At 35.8% G+C, this 21,171-nt stretch overlaps 1 protein-coding gene across 1 annotated transcript; it reads right to left on the bottom strand.

Annotated features, from left to right (window-relative positions):
- Positions 1 to 1,883: 1,883 nt before the first annotated feature.
- Positions 1,884 to 19,727, bottom strand: c4b (complement 4B (Chido blood group)). Its single transcript, XM_017426566.3, has 41 exons — positions 19,602 to 19,727; positions 19,159 to 19,348; positions 18,914 to 19,073; positions 18,760 to 18,830; positions 18,591 to 18,679; positions 18,432 to 18,514; positions 18,253 to 18,340; positions 17,763 to 17,883; positions 17,510 to 17,651; positions 16,937 to 17,049; positions 16,695 to 16,856; positions 16,443 to 16,610; positions 16,162 to 16,353; positions 15,684 to 15,827; positions 15,474 to 15,597; positions 14,387 to 14,458; positions 14,076 to 14,288; positions 13,869 to 13,980; positions 13,524 to 13,594; positions 13,082 to 13,221; positions 12,747 to 12,962; positions 12,605 to 12,656; positions 12,424 to 12,513; positions 12,137 to 12,343; positions 10,969 to 11,047; positions 10,622 to 10,814; positions 10,033 to 10,122; positions 9,014 to 9,176; positions 7,721 to 7,914; positions 7,449 to 7,610; positions 7,286 to 7,345; positions 7,122 to 7,212; positions 6,888 to 7,050; positions 6,675 to 6,759; positions 5,483 to 5,557; positions 5,293 to 5,395; positions 5,112 to 5,201; positions 4,035 to 4,139; positions 3,795 to 3,878; positions 2,928 to 3,060; positions 1,884 to 2,845 (listed from the first exon to the last, which is right to left on the bottom strand). The coding sequence occupies exons 1-41, from the start codon at positions 19,658 to 19,660 to the stop codon at positions 2,704 to 2,706; spliced, it is 5,091 nt and encodes a 1,696-aa protein (XP_017282055.1). The 5' UTR covers positions 19,661 to 19,727; the 3' UTR covers positions 1,884 to 2,703.
- Between the last annotated feature and the right edge of the window lie 1,444 nt (positions 19,728 to 21,171).

Here is a 21,171-nt window from a genome sequence, read left to right as displayed (position 1 = left end):
TGTCTCCAGAGACAGTGTCTATGTTGATACTTTTTTAAAATATAAATGCTGTGTGTTTTTTTTCCAGATTAAACTGTCCCAGACTGAAATGTGCAGTTATTAGAATGACATGTTTAACTTCCAAAGGTTTTGTGTCTCTGTTTGGCTCACAGCATGAAAAGTGTTTACTTCAGTTTCACAATCTGTAACCCTCTCCTCATTGGTCGCTGCAGTGAGCCAGATTTCCCCCAAACCATGTGATTTACAAGAAATCAAATGTTTTCTATTTGGATTTTTCTGCTGGAACAAGTTCTATTTAATTTAGGAAAAATTCATCAGAACTGTCTTTTCAAAACTTTGTTAGTAATGTTTATATATGCATTTATAATGTCACTATAGCCATTATAACAAGTCTTTTCACAAGATTAAAGTAATGTGCTGTTAAATTTTAAAACATACCCATTAGTAAAGTGAAAAAAGGTAATTTTACTAGAATTGTTCATTTGTAGTAAGCATAAAACTTTCCATGCAAAAACTATGACCATAGATGGTTGTGAAAAATATGGACCCAAACAAATGGCCTCCTCTTTCGACCATCTTAGTGAATGTAAGCAAGGCCACCAAATGCACATATTTTGCAATTTTTTACTAATAAACTCAGAATTAGGGTGCATTCAGAGTTTCAGAAATCCAAAGCTGCTGGTTATTTTCTAGATCTTGCCATTTGCCCGTGCTGCTTGTCTTGAATTGATATTTTTTAAGTGCTTTTGTTCAGTCCTAGGCTGCAGGCCCCTTTGCAAATGCAGTAGAAAATGTGTGAGACAGAATCAGTCAAATGGGGAGAAGAACTCTTTTTTTTTTATCAATGTGAGGGCAGTGAGTTTTAATATGACAGGTCTCTGATGTAAATTTTGGCATTACCAAAATTAGAGATGTCCAATCCTGGTCCTCAAGGGACACTATCCTGCATGTTTTCCTTGTTTCCCTGCTCCAACACTCCTGATTCAGTGGTTAAATCACCTGTTCATGTTCTGCAGAAGCCTGATAATCACCCATTGATCCAAATCAGGTGTGTTGGAGCAGAGAAACAAGTAAAACATTCAGGATGGTGGCCCTCGAGGACCAGGATTGAAGACCCCTGACCAAAATGATCCCAGATATTAAAAACAAAGGTAGAGATTAGAGCTGTCACAGTTGTAATAATCAATAACATCAACAACATAACCTTTTCTCATACTTTGCAATGAGTACTTTAATCATTATAGGTTTCTATTTATAGCTTAAAAATAAGTGTTACCTTTGTTGTGATAGGTGGAAAAAAACATTATTCAAGAAGAAAACCTCCTACGTGTTTTGTTTGAAACACCAAACATCTGTGTATCATATAAATTACAGAACTATTGACTTGCCCACTGTTTCACCCTAATGGGAAATATGTCTAAGTTTAAAAATGTCTTTGCTTTATAAACAACAATCTGAGTTCAAACACAACAGCAGTAATCCTAAAATAAAGAACTAAATTGAATCAGTTTATTGTAAGGTCATATTTTACACTTGAGCTTTTGTCCTTTGAAATGTTGGGAACTTTATCAGTGGAAAAAAAAACTGATAGCAGCTTTTGAAAACCGCAAAGAAGCCCTTTTTGTCTGGCAGCAGCTTCTGGTAGCAGTCTCACCTTTACGTTTAGTCCTTTCTGCACTACGGACCACCTACCTTTTGAAAAATTGTTGAAGACATATTTGAACACCTGAGAAAAGACACCCGATCACGCAAACACATTTCTCCAGAAACCTCACAGATGCTGCTCAGGCATATTTAGACATTGATTACTTTACAAAGGTCCCAGTGTAAAGTAACTCATCACATATGTACAGTTGACAGTACACCAAAATATTTGAGACGTCTGCTGGTTTATTAACCCTTTATTCATTTGGCTTTAATGAAATGTCTGATAATGAAACTGAAACATACAGGCAGTGAACTGGCTGTGATTGAAATCAGTTACCCCATACTGATTACACTGGAAGTGGACTCAGAAATTAGAATATTATAAGCTATAAGCCTTTGCTTGTTCCTAGCCTCCTCAGCGACAAGCTCAGAGCTACTCATTCAGACATGAAAGAACAATGTTAAACAAACAAATGTATTTGTGACCTGTTCTGGTCAAATGAGTCCCAATGAGGGAATTTTTTTCATTTTGAGTTATTATTTTCAAATTTTCCATCTCAAAAGCTTCAAAATGATATATAGTTTGCTGACGTTTGGCACTTTATCTCCTATTGCAACAAGCGAATGATATTACGAAGAGTACCAGCTTGAAAACACGACTTTTATTGGTCTAGATGATGTCGTCAGGAATTCGAGCCCCATATTTCAAAAGGGAACCCCCACCTTCACAATGATGTCAGACATTTTTTGAAGGTACATTAGGTAGATTATATGCCATCTTAGTTACTTGGATTGCTAGATGGTGTCTTTATGGACGTGTTTTTTCACTAATCTCAATTTTGGCAAAAGTCAATATTTTCACTTTTTCTGCAGATACCTGTGTTCATTTTGATTCATTTTGCCAGAACGAGTCACATTTACTCAACAACATTAAGCGTAAAGATAAAATGTCACAATCATTTATAAAAGAGTCCTTGCTATCTGATCTGACTGTATCTACTGTAATGGTAACCATTATCTGAACTGCAGTGAAAGTTACAGGCCGGTGAGTCTGTTTTACTGCCTGCAGCCATCAGTCTTGTATTCTTCAATGAAAGCATTAAACTCAATACAAGCAGCTCTATTAGCTGATTTTTTACATTCTTCGCTTTGTGGCCTTTTTTCAACCCAGGTGTTTGATTCCAGCAGATACTGCATCCTACAGAGTGGAGAGGGGAACTCAGTCAGTTTGCATTTGCACTTACAGTAGATTTGTTATTAATAAACCTGATTATACTTACTGCCCATCTGAATCTTTAGTGGAGCCATCTTTGCCCATAATGAGATACTGTTTTTTTATTTCTAACTCTCCTTTGCACTGAAGCCTCTTCGCAAACACTCGAACAGAATTAGTAGTCACACGATAATCTCCATCTGGTACACAAACAATCACCATTATATTTATTCAAAGTCCTTATAAAATGTACAAGGGGGAAATTTGACTATTTTGAAGTGGACTTCTTTGTAAAAGTTATAAATAATTAATGTCTTACCCGTAGTAGAGACTTTTTGAACAGTTTTTGTTTGGAAAATTGAAGTTTACGTCAGTCAGAACTGATGAGCTAAAGGCTAGTCTGAATATAGCAAAGGCGAAGGTGAATAGCTGCAATCAGTCTCCAAAATTTCAGTAGTTCATGCAAACACTACTTTACGAACCTTGACACAGCAGTTACACATAACATTTTGGGTTATATGAAAAATTCAATTTGTTTTTAACAAACAAAAATAATACCAGCAATAGTGGAAGTAGCAGTTCTGGTGCATCTAGGGTTGATGTTTTTCTGGAGTTTCCTAAAATCTCTGCCAAAATAACTATAATATGAATTTGTAAAGGTTTAGAAAACTGCATTTGCATGAACTTGTATGAAATTTTGAAGACTGGGGTTGTTTTAAGACGGCTGCAATTCACTTTGGTCATAGCTCCATTTTGATAAGTCATTAGTTCTGTTAGATGAAAATTATTTATTCAAACTGAGGTTGTGAAAAATATGTACAAGCTATCTACAAGAGATAAAATGTAAATTATTTATAACTTTTACACAGAAATCGACAAACACTTCCTTTAAAGTGTTGTAATATCTATTGAGACTTGTGGATTGTTTACTTACTAATCCTGAGGATCTCAGTTATATTAGTTTTGTACAGTTCAAAGTTGCTCCTTATAGAAACACTCTGGACTTCAACAATGTATGCTGTAATACAAAATGGAAAATCCAACATAAATACCACATATTCATTGGAGCCTGTTTTTACATAAACCATCAATTTAAGAAAGACATTATATAAAAAGCTTAAATTCTATTTAATATTTCAGTCTTGCTGTATATTGTCTTGTGTAAAGTACTGACCATAATCCGCTATAGGGAAGAAGCATGTGTGTTCAAAACGTTTGGCCTTTGTTATTTTTTTTCCTCTCTGTGATTTGAATGTTTCCTGCATTTTATGACATGGTCCTAAAAAAAAAGAACACAATACAACTGCAGTTATTTACACAATCTGGAATCGCACAATTAGGGTTGTCATACTAAACCTTTAAATTCAATAACAATACTAAAAAAAACTTGATACTCAGTACTATATTTTGAAACTGGAAAAAAGTTTAGGAAGCATATGAAACAGTACCAATACAAAATTTAGGTGACTCATCTAAATTTAATCATCAGATCCTGGAGAGAAACTCAGACCTCCCTCTCCCCAGTGCCATTTTCCTGCTCCTCTTTGGGAATCCCAAGGTCGTTTTCAGGCCAAAGACGATACATAATCCCTCCAGAGAATCGGTTCTACCCCAGGGTCTCTTCCCAGTGGGATGTGCCAGAAAACCTCCAAAGGGAGGTGTCCACTAATCAGATGTGTGAACCACCTCAACTGATTCCTTTTGATATGAAGGACAGAGTCCCCACACTGAGGTTCCTCTTGTGAATGACAGAGCTTCTCACCCTGTCTTTAAGGTTCAACCCTGCCACCTCACAAAAGAAGCGCATTTCAGCCCCTTAAATCTGAGATTTTGTTTTTTCATCATCCATACCTCATGACCATAGGTAAGGGTTGGAACGTACATAGACCTGTAAATCAGGAGCTATGGCTTTGCAAATTGTCCAGCCATCCAACCATTCATCCATCCATCTTTACCCACTTCTCCTTTCTGGGTTGCAAATTGTGATATTAAAAAAATGAAAAAGGTTAAACTGATTTTTGAACACTGAGTTATACTCAGTCAGTTGTCTGACAGCAGAAACAGATGTATGTAATGTTTTGGATGTTAGGAAAAAAATTTGAAATTGGAATAAATGTCAACAGTTGTTTTGTTCTCTAGGTGCAGGGCCCAAGACCACTTTGGTCAGGGGCCTCTAAAGATATCTAAAACACAAAAGGTAAACTCTTTGGGAAAAAAAAAGATTTAGATGTAATCTGAGAGAATGGCTTACTTTCTGCACATTGACAAACATCCTCTGAGCACAGTTTGGAGATCATCTTGCTTCTTTTTGGTGCAGAGTAGAACACAGTGCATCTTCTGTCTGCAAAGAAAACACAAATGGCTCATAAATTCCACTGAAAAATAAAGATGCCCTTCATATAAATGTATAAAAATATAAAGAAAAGACTTACCTGGTTCATAATAATCATAAAACACAGCTGGAGCAGGCTGAAGAAGGCCAATGGGCACTCTTTGTATTGCATCAAAACTTATGCATTCTTGTTGCTCATAGAGCTGGAAAAATGAACAGAAAAACATCAAAATTTAAAAAGAAAATTTGTATTTATTTATTTAATCTTTAAACCCTGATTTTAGCTTTACCTCATTGAAGTAGATCAGCACTCTTCCATAGGATACTTCATAATGGCTAATGTATTGTTCTGGTGGTACCTTTAGCTGAGAAGGAGAGAAAAATTAAATCACTTGAAAATTTTTGAAAAACTGATTTTAATTTTTAATGTGTAAATGGGATTTACACAGAATTGTTATCAGCACTGGCTGGTTTTTGGCTTGATTTTAAAGCCAGTCACGAATCATTACAGAAATAGATGTTTTTCTCCACACTATTAGTATGGACTACCTTAACTATTTCAGTTAAACTTGTCAGCCACTGTTTTCAAAACCATCATACCTAAAAAATGAAACATGAAAAGATGGCAACCTTCTGCTTTTAGTAAGATGGCAAATGATTGTAAATGCTCCTTCCAACATTTGTCATTCATCAAATAAATGTAGTCTAACAAATCTGTTCAGTTTTGCATTGTTTACTTAATTGGTTGCGTTTTCTGACCTTTCAAACCATCAATCAGTCAGTCTTCTACCACTTATCGGTGGTCTGGTCTCAGAGGCAACAGATCCAGGAGAGAAACACAGACATCCCTTTCCCCAGCGACACTCTCCAGCCAGACTAAAGAGGATATATAATCCCTCCAGGGAGTTCTGGGTCTTTCCAGTGGGATATGCCCAGAAAACCGCCAAAGGGAGTCGACCATGTGGCATCCTAACCAGATGCCTGAACCACCTCAACTGACTCCTTTCAAAATGAAGAAGCTCTTGTTCAGGCTCTACTTCGACCCTCCCATCCCCAGATGATGGAGCTCCTCACCCTATCTCTTAGGCTGCCCACCCTACAAAGGAAGCTAATTTCAACCGCTTGTGTCTGGGATCTCGTTCTTTTGATTATGATCCAAAACTCGTGACCATAGGCAAAGGTTGAAATGTAGATGAACCAGTAAATTGAGAGCTTTGCCTTTGGACTCAATTCTTTCTTTACCATGACAGACCAAAACAACGCCCTCATTACTGAGGATGAGGCTTTGATCCATTGATCCATCTCCTGGTCCATTCTAACACTACCCATAAACAAGACGCCCAGATACTTAAACTCCTCTACCCGAGGCAAAGGTGGAGAAGACATTCAAACTAGAGATGTGGTTTACTCGTTGTGCTTGAAAAAATGAAACTTTTTGAAAAGGATGACAATGATAAAGCGGGTATAAAGAGAAGCACAAACCTCATCCAGGTCTTTAGTTTTAGCCTCAAAACCACTGAGCAGTGTGATGTCAGCAATGGCCATTCCTGTAAGAGTGGTGTTTGTGCTATGATTGGGAAAAGAAGGAAACAAAAAAAGTTAGGAGATTCATCATAAATACTGAACTTTATTAAAACTCAGTGCTTCAAATAAAGTACTTTTTAGGATACCAGAAGTAGATTTAATTCAACTAACCTGACACAAACAGTATAAGTAACAGTGTTGTCTGAATTTTGGTTGTTTTCAAAATCTCTCCCGCTACTACCAAACAGCTCAATCCCAGATGGTTCCTCTTGTGCCTGCTTATCCCCAGTCTGATCATAATCTTCATAATAGTCATAATTTTCTTCAATCTTTTCTGGAAAGACCGAAATAGCTGTAAGCGTACATTTTTATTGGTGGTTCAGATTTGTTGTTATTAGAGCTTACTTGTGTATTTCACTTTCCCCTCCACGGTGACACTGATAGAAAGTTGGGTACAGTCATCCTCAGGGTCCAGCAGATAGAAGGCTTTTACAGTCTACAAAAGAGGAGGAGATTTACCATCAGTTATAGATGTCATTTATGAGAAGAGAATAATGAAACAAACTTACTTTCATTGTAAAACTCCCCTTTCCTGTGAGCTGCGCGGTGATGTTGTTCCCTGCAAGTTTCTAAGACAAGAGTCACAGAAGGACACAAGCATAGCCAGAAAGAGATCTGAATTCACAATATCTCTTTTTACAGCAGGTGTATAACAGAAAACATTTATGTTACCTTCAGGTTCGTTTCCACTTTTTCCTTTTTGTTTTTCACTTCAAGTGTCACAGTTTCCGTTTTTGCTGGAACAGTGAACTCAGCCTTCATTTTTGCATCTGGTTCTGGTTTGTACCTTTTTAGCTCATACTCTGACAGAGCTTCGAGTACCATTACTGTATCCTTTGTAGAGTGCAAAAAAAAAAACATGTTTGAATTTTGTCTGTCAGTTGATGTGCGCATCTCTGTTCTCACTGTCACTGTATTGACTTTCTGTATAGCACAGTAATCACCTGTGTTGATTTGTAGCCTCCATTATAGTTTTCTTGGCTGGTTAACCAACAAGCTAACTGGTCTGCCCACTTGTATTCTTCAAATTCCACCGCCGCCAGAAGAGCATAGGCTGTTGTCGCTATTGCAATGGCATCTACCACTATTTTATTTGCTGGGTTAGGATGCTTTTTCCATGGGTAGCAGTCATCCTCATCTGTCAATTAAAGAATAAAATGACTTAAAATTTAATACAACCATTTTTTCTAATATGAATTTGGTGGCTATTGTAGTTGATCAGTATGATAGTTTGGACTTTATTTACAGTAAACTTCTTTATCAGTAGTTGTGAATATAATTTAAATGAATGTTCTGCAGTGTTGTATGTTACTGAGAATATCTTTGCATTTTTTTCCCCATCTAACTGATAAAGTTCCTTTTGGGTCAAGTTGTTGATTATTTAGATTTGTTGAAAACTATTTATTGCAGAATGACATGATAAAAAAGCAAAATAAAATAAATAACCTAGCAATCCTTGAGGAAATGCATATCACCCACCACCTTACATGCCAGAGTTTTAAACTAAGATAATCTTGTAATGCCAAAAGACAGAGTTGCAGCTGTCTTGGTCAAACCCTGAAAAAAACTGCAATCTCATGTGATACCACAAGCTGTCATGCTCAGAGGGACATCTCTTAGCTACTATAACATCCAATCTTAGCTCTGTGTTTGTAAAATTGACAGAGTTGTTGACATTTTTGTGTTAGCTAATGTCGATTGACTGTGGCGGACATCTTCAATTGGAATTATTCCAAGAGTTAATCAATTGTAGATGTCCTTCCAATGATTAATTTCTGCAAATTTCATCAAAATTCATTCAGTGGTTCGTGACACACTTTTTTAACAAACAAGCTTGAATTCTACACTTATTGCTAAAGTTTTAAGCAATGATCTCGTGCAATGAGTAGGACTTGGAGTATGTTTTGTAAATTGATTTCAATAATAGCCATTTTTGTTTTCTCAAGGCAGTTGACTGTAAGGGACCATCTTGAATTAGGTTGTCTCCAAAGAATAAACAGCTGTAGATGTACATCTGAAAAACGTTTCCTGAAAGTTTGATTATCATCTGTACAATGAAACACAAGATATTTTGCTAACAGACAAACAGAGTTGACTCCAAATAGTTAATGCCAACATTTTTAAGAGTCTTTACACAATCTGTTAGTGTTCAGATTTTGTGTTGAGGATTAGTCTCAGCTGCTACCACACCAAATTTACCCAGACTGTCCACACTTTTTGGATTAAACTCGACTTACTTTTTGTCATCAATGACTGAAGTTTCATCCATGCAGGTAATCCATCAGCTTTTTGTGGCAGACAAACTGACAGGCAGTAAGCAGTAATAGCCACAGCATGAATATGACTCAGCTCTTCGAGTTTTGACTGAAGATATATTGTTGCTTTTGACAAGCTTGCCTCCTGTTAACAAATAGCATAAATATTGTCAGTTAACATTTTACACCTAATGTTCCTTAAATGTAATGTTTTGACAAAATATGATCAAAATATAATAAAGAAAAAATCATGGCTATTTATTCCTAATACTAACTTTTTAACAGGTTTTATCTTTTATCGTATTTTCTTGCATACTAGGGGCTAATATTTGCTAATTAACATAAAAACCTAAATAAAAAAACAAATCAAGAAAAAACTGCAGTGTGCAAGTCTTTTTGATGTTTTTGTCACGTGTTTATCTACTTGGTTATGGCGTTCCATGTATGCTTTGGCCGCCTGAATCTTACATCATACTATGATGTGCTTTACTGTCTCAGGGGCATCTTTTCACAGCCTGCATCTTAGGTTGTCTGGTATGATAGATCCTGGCCTCAATTGCTCTTGTGTTGCAATGATTAGTGCCTCTGTGCTGTCCTTCAGTCCAGCCCTTTCTAGCCACTGGTAGCAGGAAAGTTCAGTAATGTCTTTGGCTTTACTCCTTGTGCAACAATTTGTTTTAATAAACTTTTTACATATTTTCAATGCATTTATTTAAGCAAAATTAATGATAATTGTGTTAAATTTTACACAATATTTGTGATACAAAATTTTCATGCAGTTTTATCCTTAGCATTTATATCCACAAAATATTAAGAAGTAGATTTTTTTTTCATGTGTATATTCATGCCCTTGTCATCTGAATATTTGCTCTTCTGCTCTTTAATAATTTTCTTTTTAGGACCAGTGATGTTACAATGTTACACTGCATGTGTGTCTATGACAAAACTGCACTGCACTTTTTTCTGTCTTTTGTTTACTAAACAGATTTAGTTAATCTCACCGCTTTTGTTCGATTTCCAGATGTCAGGAATTGAAGGGACCGGTTCAGTGCAAGCGTAATAAAAGCAGTCAGCGATGCATCTATGTCATTCTACATTAAACACAGTAAAATTATAATTAAATCACAGCTATTCAAAATATATTTAAAAATCAAACTGGGGAAAAAAAGTTTTCACCTAAACACCTACAGTCCTGCTCACCATTATTGGCACCCCTTCATGATTTGCATAGCTGAGTGAATATCTTCATGATCATTCATTGGTTAATTCATGTCATATGTGTGGAGGCAGTCCATCACAAGTGATCTTTATGTGTGATTTGCAACAGGTGAGCCAAATTGGGTTTTCATATTGATTTGCAGCAAAGGGTGTCAATACCATTGGCATGGTAAAAATTATGTTTTTCCTTGTTTTCCTCATAATGTTTATCTTTTTAAATGTTTTTGATCATTTGCTGTTTTGCATCAAGCACAAGCTATCAGCAATAAAATGTTGTTTCACCTGATGAATTTCCTTCAGTAAATATTCTATTATATGTACTTAAACTTAATGGGTGCCAATAATGGTGAGCAGGACTGTATACAGGCTTACCTGGATATCTCTGTGAAAAACAAGATTTGGGTCACTGAATGACCCATCACTGTTTTGTGCTGAGAGCAAGTAACTGACTGAATGGTTAATTTCTTCTTCTGGTACAACTTTGATACCCCGACCTTGTGGTCCAAAAGCTGCCTTTTGACGCTCTGCCACTAACGACAGAACTTTTACAACATATGCTGTCACCCTAAGAAAAAGAAAGAAACAAAGGTGTTCAAGTGTCTTGTACAACTTGATTTCAAATGCTTGCTTAACATTAATATAGCTAATTTATTATGTGATACATTCTAAGTGACAATTTTTTCACCAAACCAAACTAAATATTACATAAAAATACTCACCAGTTGCTATATCCCACTGATACAAATACTCCATACCCTCCACTGCTTTTCGCCTTGTAGTTTAAAATCCATGTATAACCTAAAAAACAGTTTTTACTTTATTTAAATTAAATGTGGTTTTGTTAAATGTTGAAATTGCAATGTTACATCATTTTAACACTTGGAAAAATATAGAATAAAGTTTTTCTGTTCAGTATTTTTTCTGTGGTGGCTGTGCAACAGTATTCTTGCTGAAGTTTTTTTGAAGGTGTGGTTTTGAAACTTTAGTCACTTTCACAAGAGTTTTGCAACATGGCTACAAAAACAAGCCCCTCTTTTTGCTTTTTCTGGTCTGTCATAAACCACAGCTGAGCTGGCCATATCCTGTGATGGTCTGAGTTTTCATTAATGAAACTGGCTGTCAGGATTTGGGGTTTTCAATTCATGTTTCAATTTGAGTTTGTTTATTTTATTTAGTTATTTTGTTATCTTTGTTTAGCCTTGTCTTAGTTCAGTTCTTGTTCCTTGTGTCTTTGTTTCCTGTCATCATTCACTTCTCTGTTTATCTCGTCTTCCTGCCATGCCCATCTTCACCTGATCCTAGTTGTAATCACTCACCTGTGCTCACTTCCCCTAATTACCCTTTGCTTTAAAACCTGATCATTTCCTTCATTTACTTGCTGGTTCATTGTTGCTTCATGTGTTGTCTCATTCATTTCATGTCTGCGTCTCGTGTTTTCTACGGTTTTGTATTTCGTATCTCGCTTCGTTCTGCTGCCACGTTAGCCTTTGTTTTTTTTTTCTTTATTCTACATAAAATTAGTTTTTTTTTCCTGAAGCTCATGATAAGTCTGTGCTCTGGGTTCGCCTCACTCTCCACCCAACCTGACACTAGCATTGTCGAACCAAAGGAGGAGTGTAGTAAAACTTACATAAAATGTGTGTTGGACATCTCCCATTCTAAATCCTGCAGCCACCTGTTCACACAGTGGTAAATCTCTCTCTCTCATATATATATATATGTATGTCTCCCTCTGTATAGACCTTAAATTATTGCCCATATTGTAAAGCATGATGCTACTGCAACAGATTTAAATACTTCTGAAAACATCAAAAATAGGCACGCTCTTAATAAAAGAAAAATTCTATTCTTTTCATTGTTTGTGTAACATATTATTACTAGACATACCATGTACAAGGTGATCAAAAGCTTCATCTCTGGCACCAGGAGGAAGGTCAAACCACTGATCACTTAAGTCGAGGTAGCGCACTGCTAAAGCAGTAGGTGCCAGTTTTGTCATTGTTTGTTCTAAACATCCGGTGGGCAATACGATTAGTTTGTTAACATTTTCTGGAGAAAGGAGCCTCCTTGCATGTGAACTTCCAAATCCACTCCCTGCAGATGAGAATACTGAAAGAATAAGACAAATTGTTGTTTACATAGTGAGTTGCAGTTCTTTGTCTGCCAGCACCCACCTTCAATAGAAATAAATATATTGGAGCTGGTGTCAGGTACTGTTTCATCTGGCAAACTACCATCAATATATAGAGTTTTTGAACTCCGCCCTGTTAGAACAAAAATGTATTTAAAAACAAATTACAAAAAATATTGACAGAAGTCAAGCAAGTTTATGTGAAATGTACAAAGACCCCTCACCGTCTAACTCAACCCTTTTAGTTTGCTCCACTCTTTTTTCAAATCCTTCTGTCTGCAACAAAATATAAAGGAAAAACATTTAAATGTGTTTTTTCATTTGCTGTGTTTGTCTAGAAAAATAATTCTATTTTATTCCACTGACCTGCACATTTAAACTTTTCTCCACTCCATCTATTCCCCGTTCATCTTCAACATCAAAAAGACGTATTTTAATGGGTATAGGTCCAGTTACCATGGGGACAATGGTAAAAGAAACAAGCTGAGACGACTGTGGCTCAACATCTATTGTAACGTAGGAGGCTTTAGTGGCTGAAGCAGGAGAGCAGAGTCCTTCAGTTTGTTCCATGTGTACCGCAAGCTGTGGAAACACAGGTTTCCCCCCAAAATTATTACAAATTCAGTATTGGTTTCTCTTTCTACAAATGAGTTACTTTCTCTAGAGTGACTAAGTGCCAACATGAGTGAGGTCAGTTTTACCTGTAGTGGTTTTGTGCCATAATTGTAGATAACAGGTGACACAGATAGTTGCTCAAATTTTTTCACAGAGTAAGGCAGCCTCAGAGACACAAATGTTTCTTGAAATGCTTTCACTTCATGTGGTTTCACCACACAGAAACCTGAAAGAGTGAGATATAAAAAGTTCATCAAATACAATGCCTAAAAGTATTCATCACTTAGATGTTTTCTGCTTTTATTACTGAATCATGAATCAGTCATGATCACTATAAATTTACCTTCTTTACAAAATGTATATAAAAAAAACCCTTCAAAGTCGATGTGAAACTCAATTTCTACAGAGTAATACCAATAAAATAAAATTTCTGATGTAAAATAAGCTTGTGTAAGCTTAATAAATATTCACCCCCATAGACTGTCCTGTCAAAGCAGAAAACATCAACATTTGTGAAGCTGTTCTTACCAGTAGTAGGAGATATTGTGACCACCTGAATTTCCCATGTTGTTATGGAGTCAGGTAGGGCCAAAGAATACCTAGAAGAGGTTTAATCATGTAAAATAAATTACTTGGTTTTAAAATAAATATATTTTAAAAATGCAAAAAAATGCATATATGCATTTTGTCTGTTTTTTTTTATTAACATAAGATAACTTGCTTGATTTGTACTGACTATAACTATAACTTGAAATGGTAACACTGAAACCAACCAAACACAAAAAGTATGTATCTGCTGGTGTTTAGATAGTAGCAAATAGACATAATAGTTAATATGAAAAAGTTATGATTCAAATTGAATATCCATCTCACAATTTTTTGCCATCCACTTGAAAATCTTTAAAAGCGAAACTTGGGGGGAAAAATCGTCGAATATATTGAGAAGTATCCAAGAAGAACTGTTCTATGTCAGCAGTGGTTGCAGCTAGAGAAATAAATAAAATAGTTTGTGTTTAAATGGGGATAACACCATAGTTGGTAACTGCTGTTCAAGTAGATGTTTTAAGTGTTTCATCTCACTCCTGCCGAGTCCACTCTGTGCAATCTCTTGCTCCTTTTTTTGTCTCAGCTTCTCTGCGTCTTTGCAGCATTGTAGAAAAGCATCTGCACATGTTTCATTTTTTTTCACTAGTCGAACTCTTGCTGCTCTTTCCTCACATGTTCGTCTCATAAGGATGGAAGAAAATGCATTAGTGCAACAATCTTGCAGGTCTGGATCCTTAAATTTTGATTCTGAAAGTAACATTCCAAGAAAAAGATGAGGAACAATTTTAGCATGTTCTTAGAATATGTAGTATATTATTTCAGATCAAAGAGATTAGAAATCTTACTTAAATTCATCATTTCCTGTTGGAGGTCCACAGAACGTCTTTGTCGTACAGCTGGTGAATCACACTTAAAATCTGGGTTGGAAGTAAAATGTAAAGACAAATAAGTTTGTGAAAGTTGAATGTAAAGTAAAGACAATTTTGATGATTTGTTGAGCTCCAGTGAGTACATAAAATTGGTGATGAGAAATGGCAGCTGAATGTTGTATCTAATAAAACATTTTTTTCAGTAACTAGAATGCAAAATCCCTATTATTTAGACAGCACTCACAAAAGCCAAACACTTATTACAAAGACCAACTATTCTATAAAAAAGAAATGTTTCCAGAGATTGAAAATACAGTTCTGTTCCTGACAGTATACAGTAAAAGGCAAACTGTATTCCTATTGGAGTACTGTTATTCAGTTTTCACCTCCAGAGCTGGTTAGGTTGCTGAATAAACCCTGTAAAAAGCGAAGTAGTGTCATGATTCTTGAAACTCAGAGTGTAACATGAAGTTACCTGACTAAGCAAGTAAATATAGCACACACTGTAAACCAAACATTTTTTACTGGGTGCGCTCAAAGAACTTTTTAATGTCGCTTTTGTGTCGCTTGGCTTTGAGCCTGCTGTAACTCAGTGGGTACCGGCAATGTATAGTTTACAAACAACATAAAAAATAATGTTTCAGACAAGTTTTCTTAAATGCCAGTCATGCAGTGTTGCTTGTAGGGGCCTTTCTGTGTGGAGTTTGCATGTTCTCCCTGTGCATGCGTGGGTTTTCTCTCACAGACCAAAGACATGCATGTTAGGTTAGCTGGTAATTCTGAATTGTCCCTAGGTGTGAGTGGTTGTTTGTCTTATTTGTCTCCATGTGTCCCTATCCACTGTGTCCCCTGCCTCTCACACAATGGCTGCTGGAGATAAGCACCAACTCTCCCATGAAAGAAATGAGCGGGTAAAGAAAATGGATACATAGTCAAATGTCATAACAAACAGTTGTCTCTGCCTTACTCTTCCTCCAGTTTGACACGACTAATAAATCAAATCTATATTACAGGAAATAATATTTCAAATGTTTTAAATCATAATAAGTTGTTTCTGTCTTACGCCTTCTATGATGGGCTCCAGACTGAGATATAAAAGAGAGGCCAGCATCCACAAGTACTGATGAAGAGTCAGCTCCTCCACCGAATGTACAGCCAAGGTCATATGACTCCATGGTAGAAAATACCTGAAAAGTGAAAGGAAAAGCCTAAACTTTGCAAAATTTATAATGATTTATAGTGAGAAAACAGGAAGTATGTGTGAACATGTTACCTGTTTAGCTGTAAGTTTATTATCAGCTTTCAGACTGTAGAAGGCTTTATCCACAGCCAACAATGCCACTGTAGCTGATTGACCATTTAAGTCGAATTGTAGCGTAGTTGTTTTTCCAGGCCTTGGCTGTTCTTTATGTTCTACCTAAATTAATATTTTTTTCCATAAAAACATGCATGTTAAATACCTTAAAAGATAAAAATAAAATGTGTACTTTCAGAACATGTCAAAATTTAAAATATTCAAAACCGTATTTTTTTACATTCAAGTTTATAAAACCCAGCATTTCAGCATTTACGATTTGCATTAGACTTTTTAAAAATAGTCAGTTTGAAGTGTCTAAATAAATTTCCAACTTTTAATAACTCCTTTCTTCTAACTCTGTTTATCAAATAATTACCATGTTTATTAAATGTGGTCAACTGAGATAAAGTTCAGTTTGTTTACTGTTTCACTGTTATCTGTTCCATTTACTCACCTTGACTTTTATCTCACATTCATCTCTGACATCGACCCACACTGAGTCAGATACGATGGCATCATTTGTGCTGTGATAATAACCAATCAGACGGAACGATGGAACCATGTCAGCTGTTATTTTCAGGTTGTGTTTAACTGATGTACCAATTGGAAGTGAGCCAGTTTTTGTTATGATCCCACGGCTTAAAACCTGCAACACATACAGTAAAAATGACCAATCATGACTGTTTCTTCCTTTTCTCAAAACGTGTGTAATACCCAGTCACATATGTTTCTCACAATGTAGTATATATGTCCTTTACTCTGTCCTTCAGGAGTGCTGAATGTTACTGAAATATCTTCATTCACAGAGTACACCTTGTTGGTAATTGTCATGTAAAGATAGTTGTTACTTGGTGCTGACACTGGTTCTAAAATTTTGCTCTCTTGAACACCATCTGCTGACACCTGGAAAAGAACAAAAGTGCAAACAGTTAAATATGAATATAAGGGGATTTTGGAAAAAATTTAACTTTGTTTGTGAAAACTAACTTTAACTGTAACTTGAGTTACACTTGGGATATTAACGGTTGTATACACTGCCCCATCCTGGTCAGTGGTGCCTTGCTCACGTTCCTCTGCGTCCTTTAAAGTAACAGTAATATCTGTTGGCACACCAACTGCTGGGGTGCCATCTGGGAGGCGCATGAACACCTATAAAAGAAAAGTATTTTAGAAGTATGGATAGGGATTATGTAAGAAATACATTACTCATTTTATTGTCTCTGACGTACCACCACATCAAGTGGATGTCCAGGAAGAAAATGAGAGCGGGTTCGAGACAGATCTATGCTGTATTTTTGGGAAATGATTGGAAGATAAACCTGTCCTTGTTGTATTTCACCACCTTAATCATGAAATGCACACACATTATTATTATTGTACATAAAAATTTACTTTTTTCAAATCAACAATAACAAGACCTACAGGTAAAATTCATCTAATAAATTTGCAGCATAAAATGTTACAAGTTTGTACTAACAGTAATATACTTTAAAGAATTTTTGATTTGCTGTTTTTTACTGTGATTAAAGGCTGAACTTTCAGTTTTTGCTGCTCATGTATCTTTATCAAGATTTGTACCCCACTGGCCACAGAACAGTGACCCACGACCCTAGTGTAGTGTCTGCATGCAGTATTTCAAGATGCAGAGTCTTAGTGATAAATAAGAAGACAATTGAACTAGTTGTCTTCACACTAATCATTACAGAAAATGTTTGTTGGCCCACAGATCAAATGTTGATTTATGCAGATTATGACATTTACATTGTTACAGCTACATAAACATTACTGAATATATTTTTTACTTTGAATGTTGGTGACAAATACTCCCAGATAGAGTTGCCATTCAGTTTTCAGCAAGCCAGAGAGGGTTTTGTTCAGCTGTCCCATAAGTGTAGAATTTATCTTTTCTAATTCAAGAGTAAGGGCTACACTTCCATTCTTGATCTGTAAAAAAAGGCGTGCATTAGTGATTTGGCAGTCTAATAAAGCAAGATGAAACCTGTCAGATTTTAAATGAACTCTACAACAAACAAGATGGATAACACATTTCATTACCGAGCCCGTCAGCTCCAGCCCCTTGATAAAAATGGGCGTTGTTTGGTCGTGGGCTTCACCTTTTTTTGTGACCCCAATCCGGCAGTGGTAAGCCCCTTTAACTTTCTCACCATGTGTATACCTTGGAAAAAACAACAAGAACAAAAACTGAAAAATATGGATCGGCGCATCCCTAATATTTGGATGATATTCCTGATTACAAAAAAACAAAACAAAACAAAGCAGATAAACATTTTTCATTGTGCAATTATCGCATGACCAAAATGAAGAATATAAAAGACAAAAAAGGAAAAATAAATAAAAAGCCCTATCACTCACACAAAGCATAGGAACTCAATTAAATACCAATTGTTTTGGATATAATAATGTTAATCATAGTTTTAATGTTTTTTCTAAATTTGTAAAGCATTAAGACAACTGGATTTACTTTTATTTTTTGCTTAAGTAGAAAATGGCTTAGAAAATAAATTTAATATTAAATAACACTTACATTGCTGAGATGGTAAATTGAAGTTGTTCATCATTCAACAAAATGTAACGCTGCCTCATTTCAATGTTAACTTCAAAACTTGGTAAAACTAGGGTAAGTAATAGAAAAAAATGTTCAAGTTAATGAAAATAATCTGTGAATTTAATGGAAGGAGTAAAAATAAATGATTAATTACTTACCAAATGTTTGGACTTTGAATTCTCGGACAGCAGCATTTTCTTCGTCGCCTTCATAGTGTGCAGTAATCTTCCATGTACCCATTCTGTATAAAGAAAACATATGTTGCTCTGGTTGTGATGCTATGATGGTCAAAGTTTAGTGGATATACTTAAACATACTTTGATGCACTTGGTATGTAAATTAGGCCTTTGAAAATCCCGTTCTTTATAGCCCTCAAGGACTTCATTATTCTGTTTTCATCAGCATTCTGTCATAAAAACAACAAGCATTAAAAGTATTCTTTATTCTTGAAAAAAAATAAAGAAAACCAAAAGCTTAGCTACTCACAAATACTGATATGTAGACGAATTCCTCACGTGGCCTAAACGTGTGGTCAAGACTGAATATCCTATAATTTACTAAAACCATAAAATGTATTAATGAGTAATTCTTCTACAGAGTCTTCACCTTTATTTGAAGTTATTAACTTTACCGTGGTTACCTTTTTGTGTTGGGTTGTACATTGGCTGATCAGTCTGTATGAAGAGGTATCCTCTGTGATTTGAAACCAGGACCCTTGTCATATGCCGTTTTTTGGAAGAGTCAACTTCTGCCACAAGACTAAGGTAACGCAGATTTTTTGACCACCTCTCTTTGTCGATCTGTGAGGGTGTTAGTGAGTAGTTTCAGTAAATGCCATCTCAGTCCTGGCTAGAATGCTTTTTATTTATAAAGACGTTTTCCTACCTCTAGCTGAATGGTTTGCATTTCCTCTTCTCGAGTACAGAGAGCAGTTTTTTTTTCAGACATAACTGTTCCAGCAATTTCATCCTCCAGGTAGAGAGTAACCTCTTGATTGAGATAACTACCTCCCATCTGGACAAGCACTTTCTCTTTCACACCCAAGTGAAACACATTGGGGGCTGAGATGAAGAATCTGTACTCAGACAAGTGATATTTAACTTTTGTTGTATACTTTATTGACTCACATTTAATTTGAACTTTTTATGCATGACAACAAACGTGCTCTACATTTTTACCTTTACATATCAACAAAATGACAGTCATATATTTTCTTATAAATATCACACTAATGTTGATAGAAATCATACATAGTTTTGTTTGTATTTGTTAATAATAGGCATCAAATTACATGATTATATAATGTTGAGAATTATCTTTTTATTTACCTGTCTGAGCCCTCCGCAGCTGAGATCAGGAGAAGTACTGAAACAATGCAGAGCTTCATTTTTGAAGCTTCTGTTGTCTCCCCCACACTGACTCAGACTTTGGAATAACTGAGGTTTTATTAGTCCTCCTCCCCTTTATTTCTCAATCGTTGGATCGGGCAATGCCCTCTCTGTTTTACTCTTCACTAAGCAAACCTAGAAATATCTCAGAAATATCACTCTATCAGGGAGATGTTCATTGTTGGACATGCTATCTGGTACGAAATAATTAAGCAAAACTGTCATAGTGCAAGAGCATGAGAAGTGACAAGTGCAAATAATATACAGCATGAATATTGGTCGAGGTTTCTTCTCTGATACTTATTTTAACGAGAAATGCTATGTAGACTTTTCCAGATAAAACTGTTACAGACTGAACGTGCAATTCTTAGAATGACATGTTCGATTTCCAAAGGTTTTGTGTCTCTGTTTGGCTCACAGCATGAAGAGTGTTTACTTCAGTTTCACAATCTGTAACCCTCTCCTCATTGGTCGCTGCTGTGAGCCAGATTTCCCCCAAACCATGTGATTTACAAGAAATCAAATGTTATCTGTTTGGATTTAGGTTAGAAAGTGTGCTACTTAATTTGAACTTAAAAGGAATTTATCAAAAAAACTACTTTATTACAGCAATTTAAAGCCTTAATATTAATGTTTTATATGTAGTTAAAATGTCAATAGTTACTGAAACCAATCTTTTCACAAGGTAAAGTCCTGTGTTGTTTGCTTGTAAAGTAGGCCCATCTCTATTCTGCGCACAGAATCAAAGTCTAGATGCTGCCAAACTGCTTTGGATCAGTTGTGTGTGTGCTGCTGTTGCCTGACTGAGTGAGCTCATTAATGCCATGTGTCTTCCATCTGAGTTAGCACAAGTGGTATTTAAGTTAGGACTAGTTAGGACATCTAGAAAAATAACGAACTAAAGACCTACCATTTCTTAAATGAATGCATACCACCCACCACCTTTCATGCCAGAGTTTTGGACTAAGATCAGCTTATGATAAGAAATGACTGAGTTCTAGCAGTTTTGGTCAAATCTTGAAAAATGAAAATGTCATATGATATCACGAGAGGTCCTGCTCAGAATATGTCTTGAAATTGACTCTCAGCTACCACCACATCAAATTTTAGTTATAGCCATTTTTATGTTGGCTTATGTCGATTAACTATCTTGATTTGGATTGATTCCCAAAGTTAACCCTCTCAGGCTCAAATTAAGTTTTAGTAACAGGAAAAATCAGATATTTGGGGAAATTATCATCTGAGTAAAATAAGGCTCATAAAATATGAATGTGGAGTAATTCGGTATATGCAATTCGCTGTTGCAAATCTGCAACGTCTGCCTTGAGAGGGTTAAACAGTTATAGGTGTACATCGAGTGATTGCTTTCTGAAAATGTAATAAAATGTATTTAGTGGTTTGTGGAAAGTGTAATTTGGTTGAGGGAGTTTATTTCCTTTTTTGTGTTTTGGGAGACTGAAAGAAATTATTCAGTAACAAAAGCACAATTCATAGCTCCAACTTTATTTTT

Source organism: Kryptolebias marmoratus, linkage group LG16 (genome assembly GCF_001649575.2).
Source record: "Kryptolebias marmoratus isolate JLee-2015 linkage group LG16, ASM164957v2, whole genome shotgun sequence".
Taxonomy (NCBI): domain Eukaryota; kingdom Metazoa; phylum Chordata; class Actinopteri; order Cyprinodontiformes; family Rivulidae; genus Kryptolebias; species Kryptolebias marmoratus.
This window is presented reverse-complemented; position numbering and strand designations above follow the sequence as displayed.

Excerpts from the sequence above, each read along its gene's own strand:
- c4b (XM_017426566.3), bottom strand. The coding sequence starts at position 19,660 with ATGAAGCTCTGCATTGTTTCAGTACTTCTCCTGATCTCAGCTGCGGAG. Across the intron at positions 7,051-7,121 it reads GGGGAAAGTGAAATACACAA|AAAAGATTGAAGAAAATTAT; the intron begins GTAAGCTCTAAT and ends CGGTCTTTCCAG. Across the intron at positions 6,760-6,887 it reads ACTTATACTGTTTGTGTCAG|CACAAACACCACTCTTACAG; the intron begins GTTAGTTGAATT and ends TCCCAATCATAG.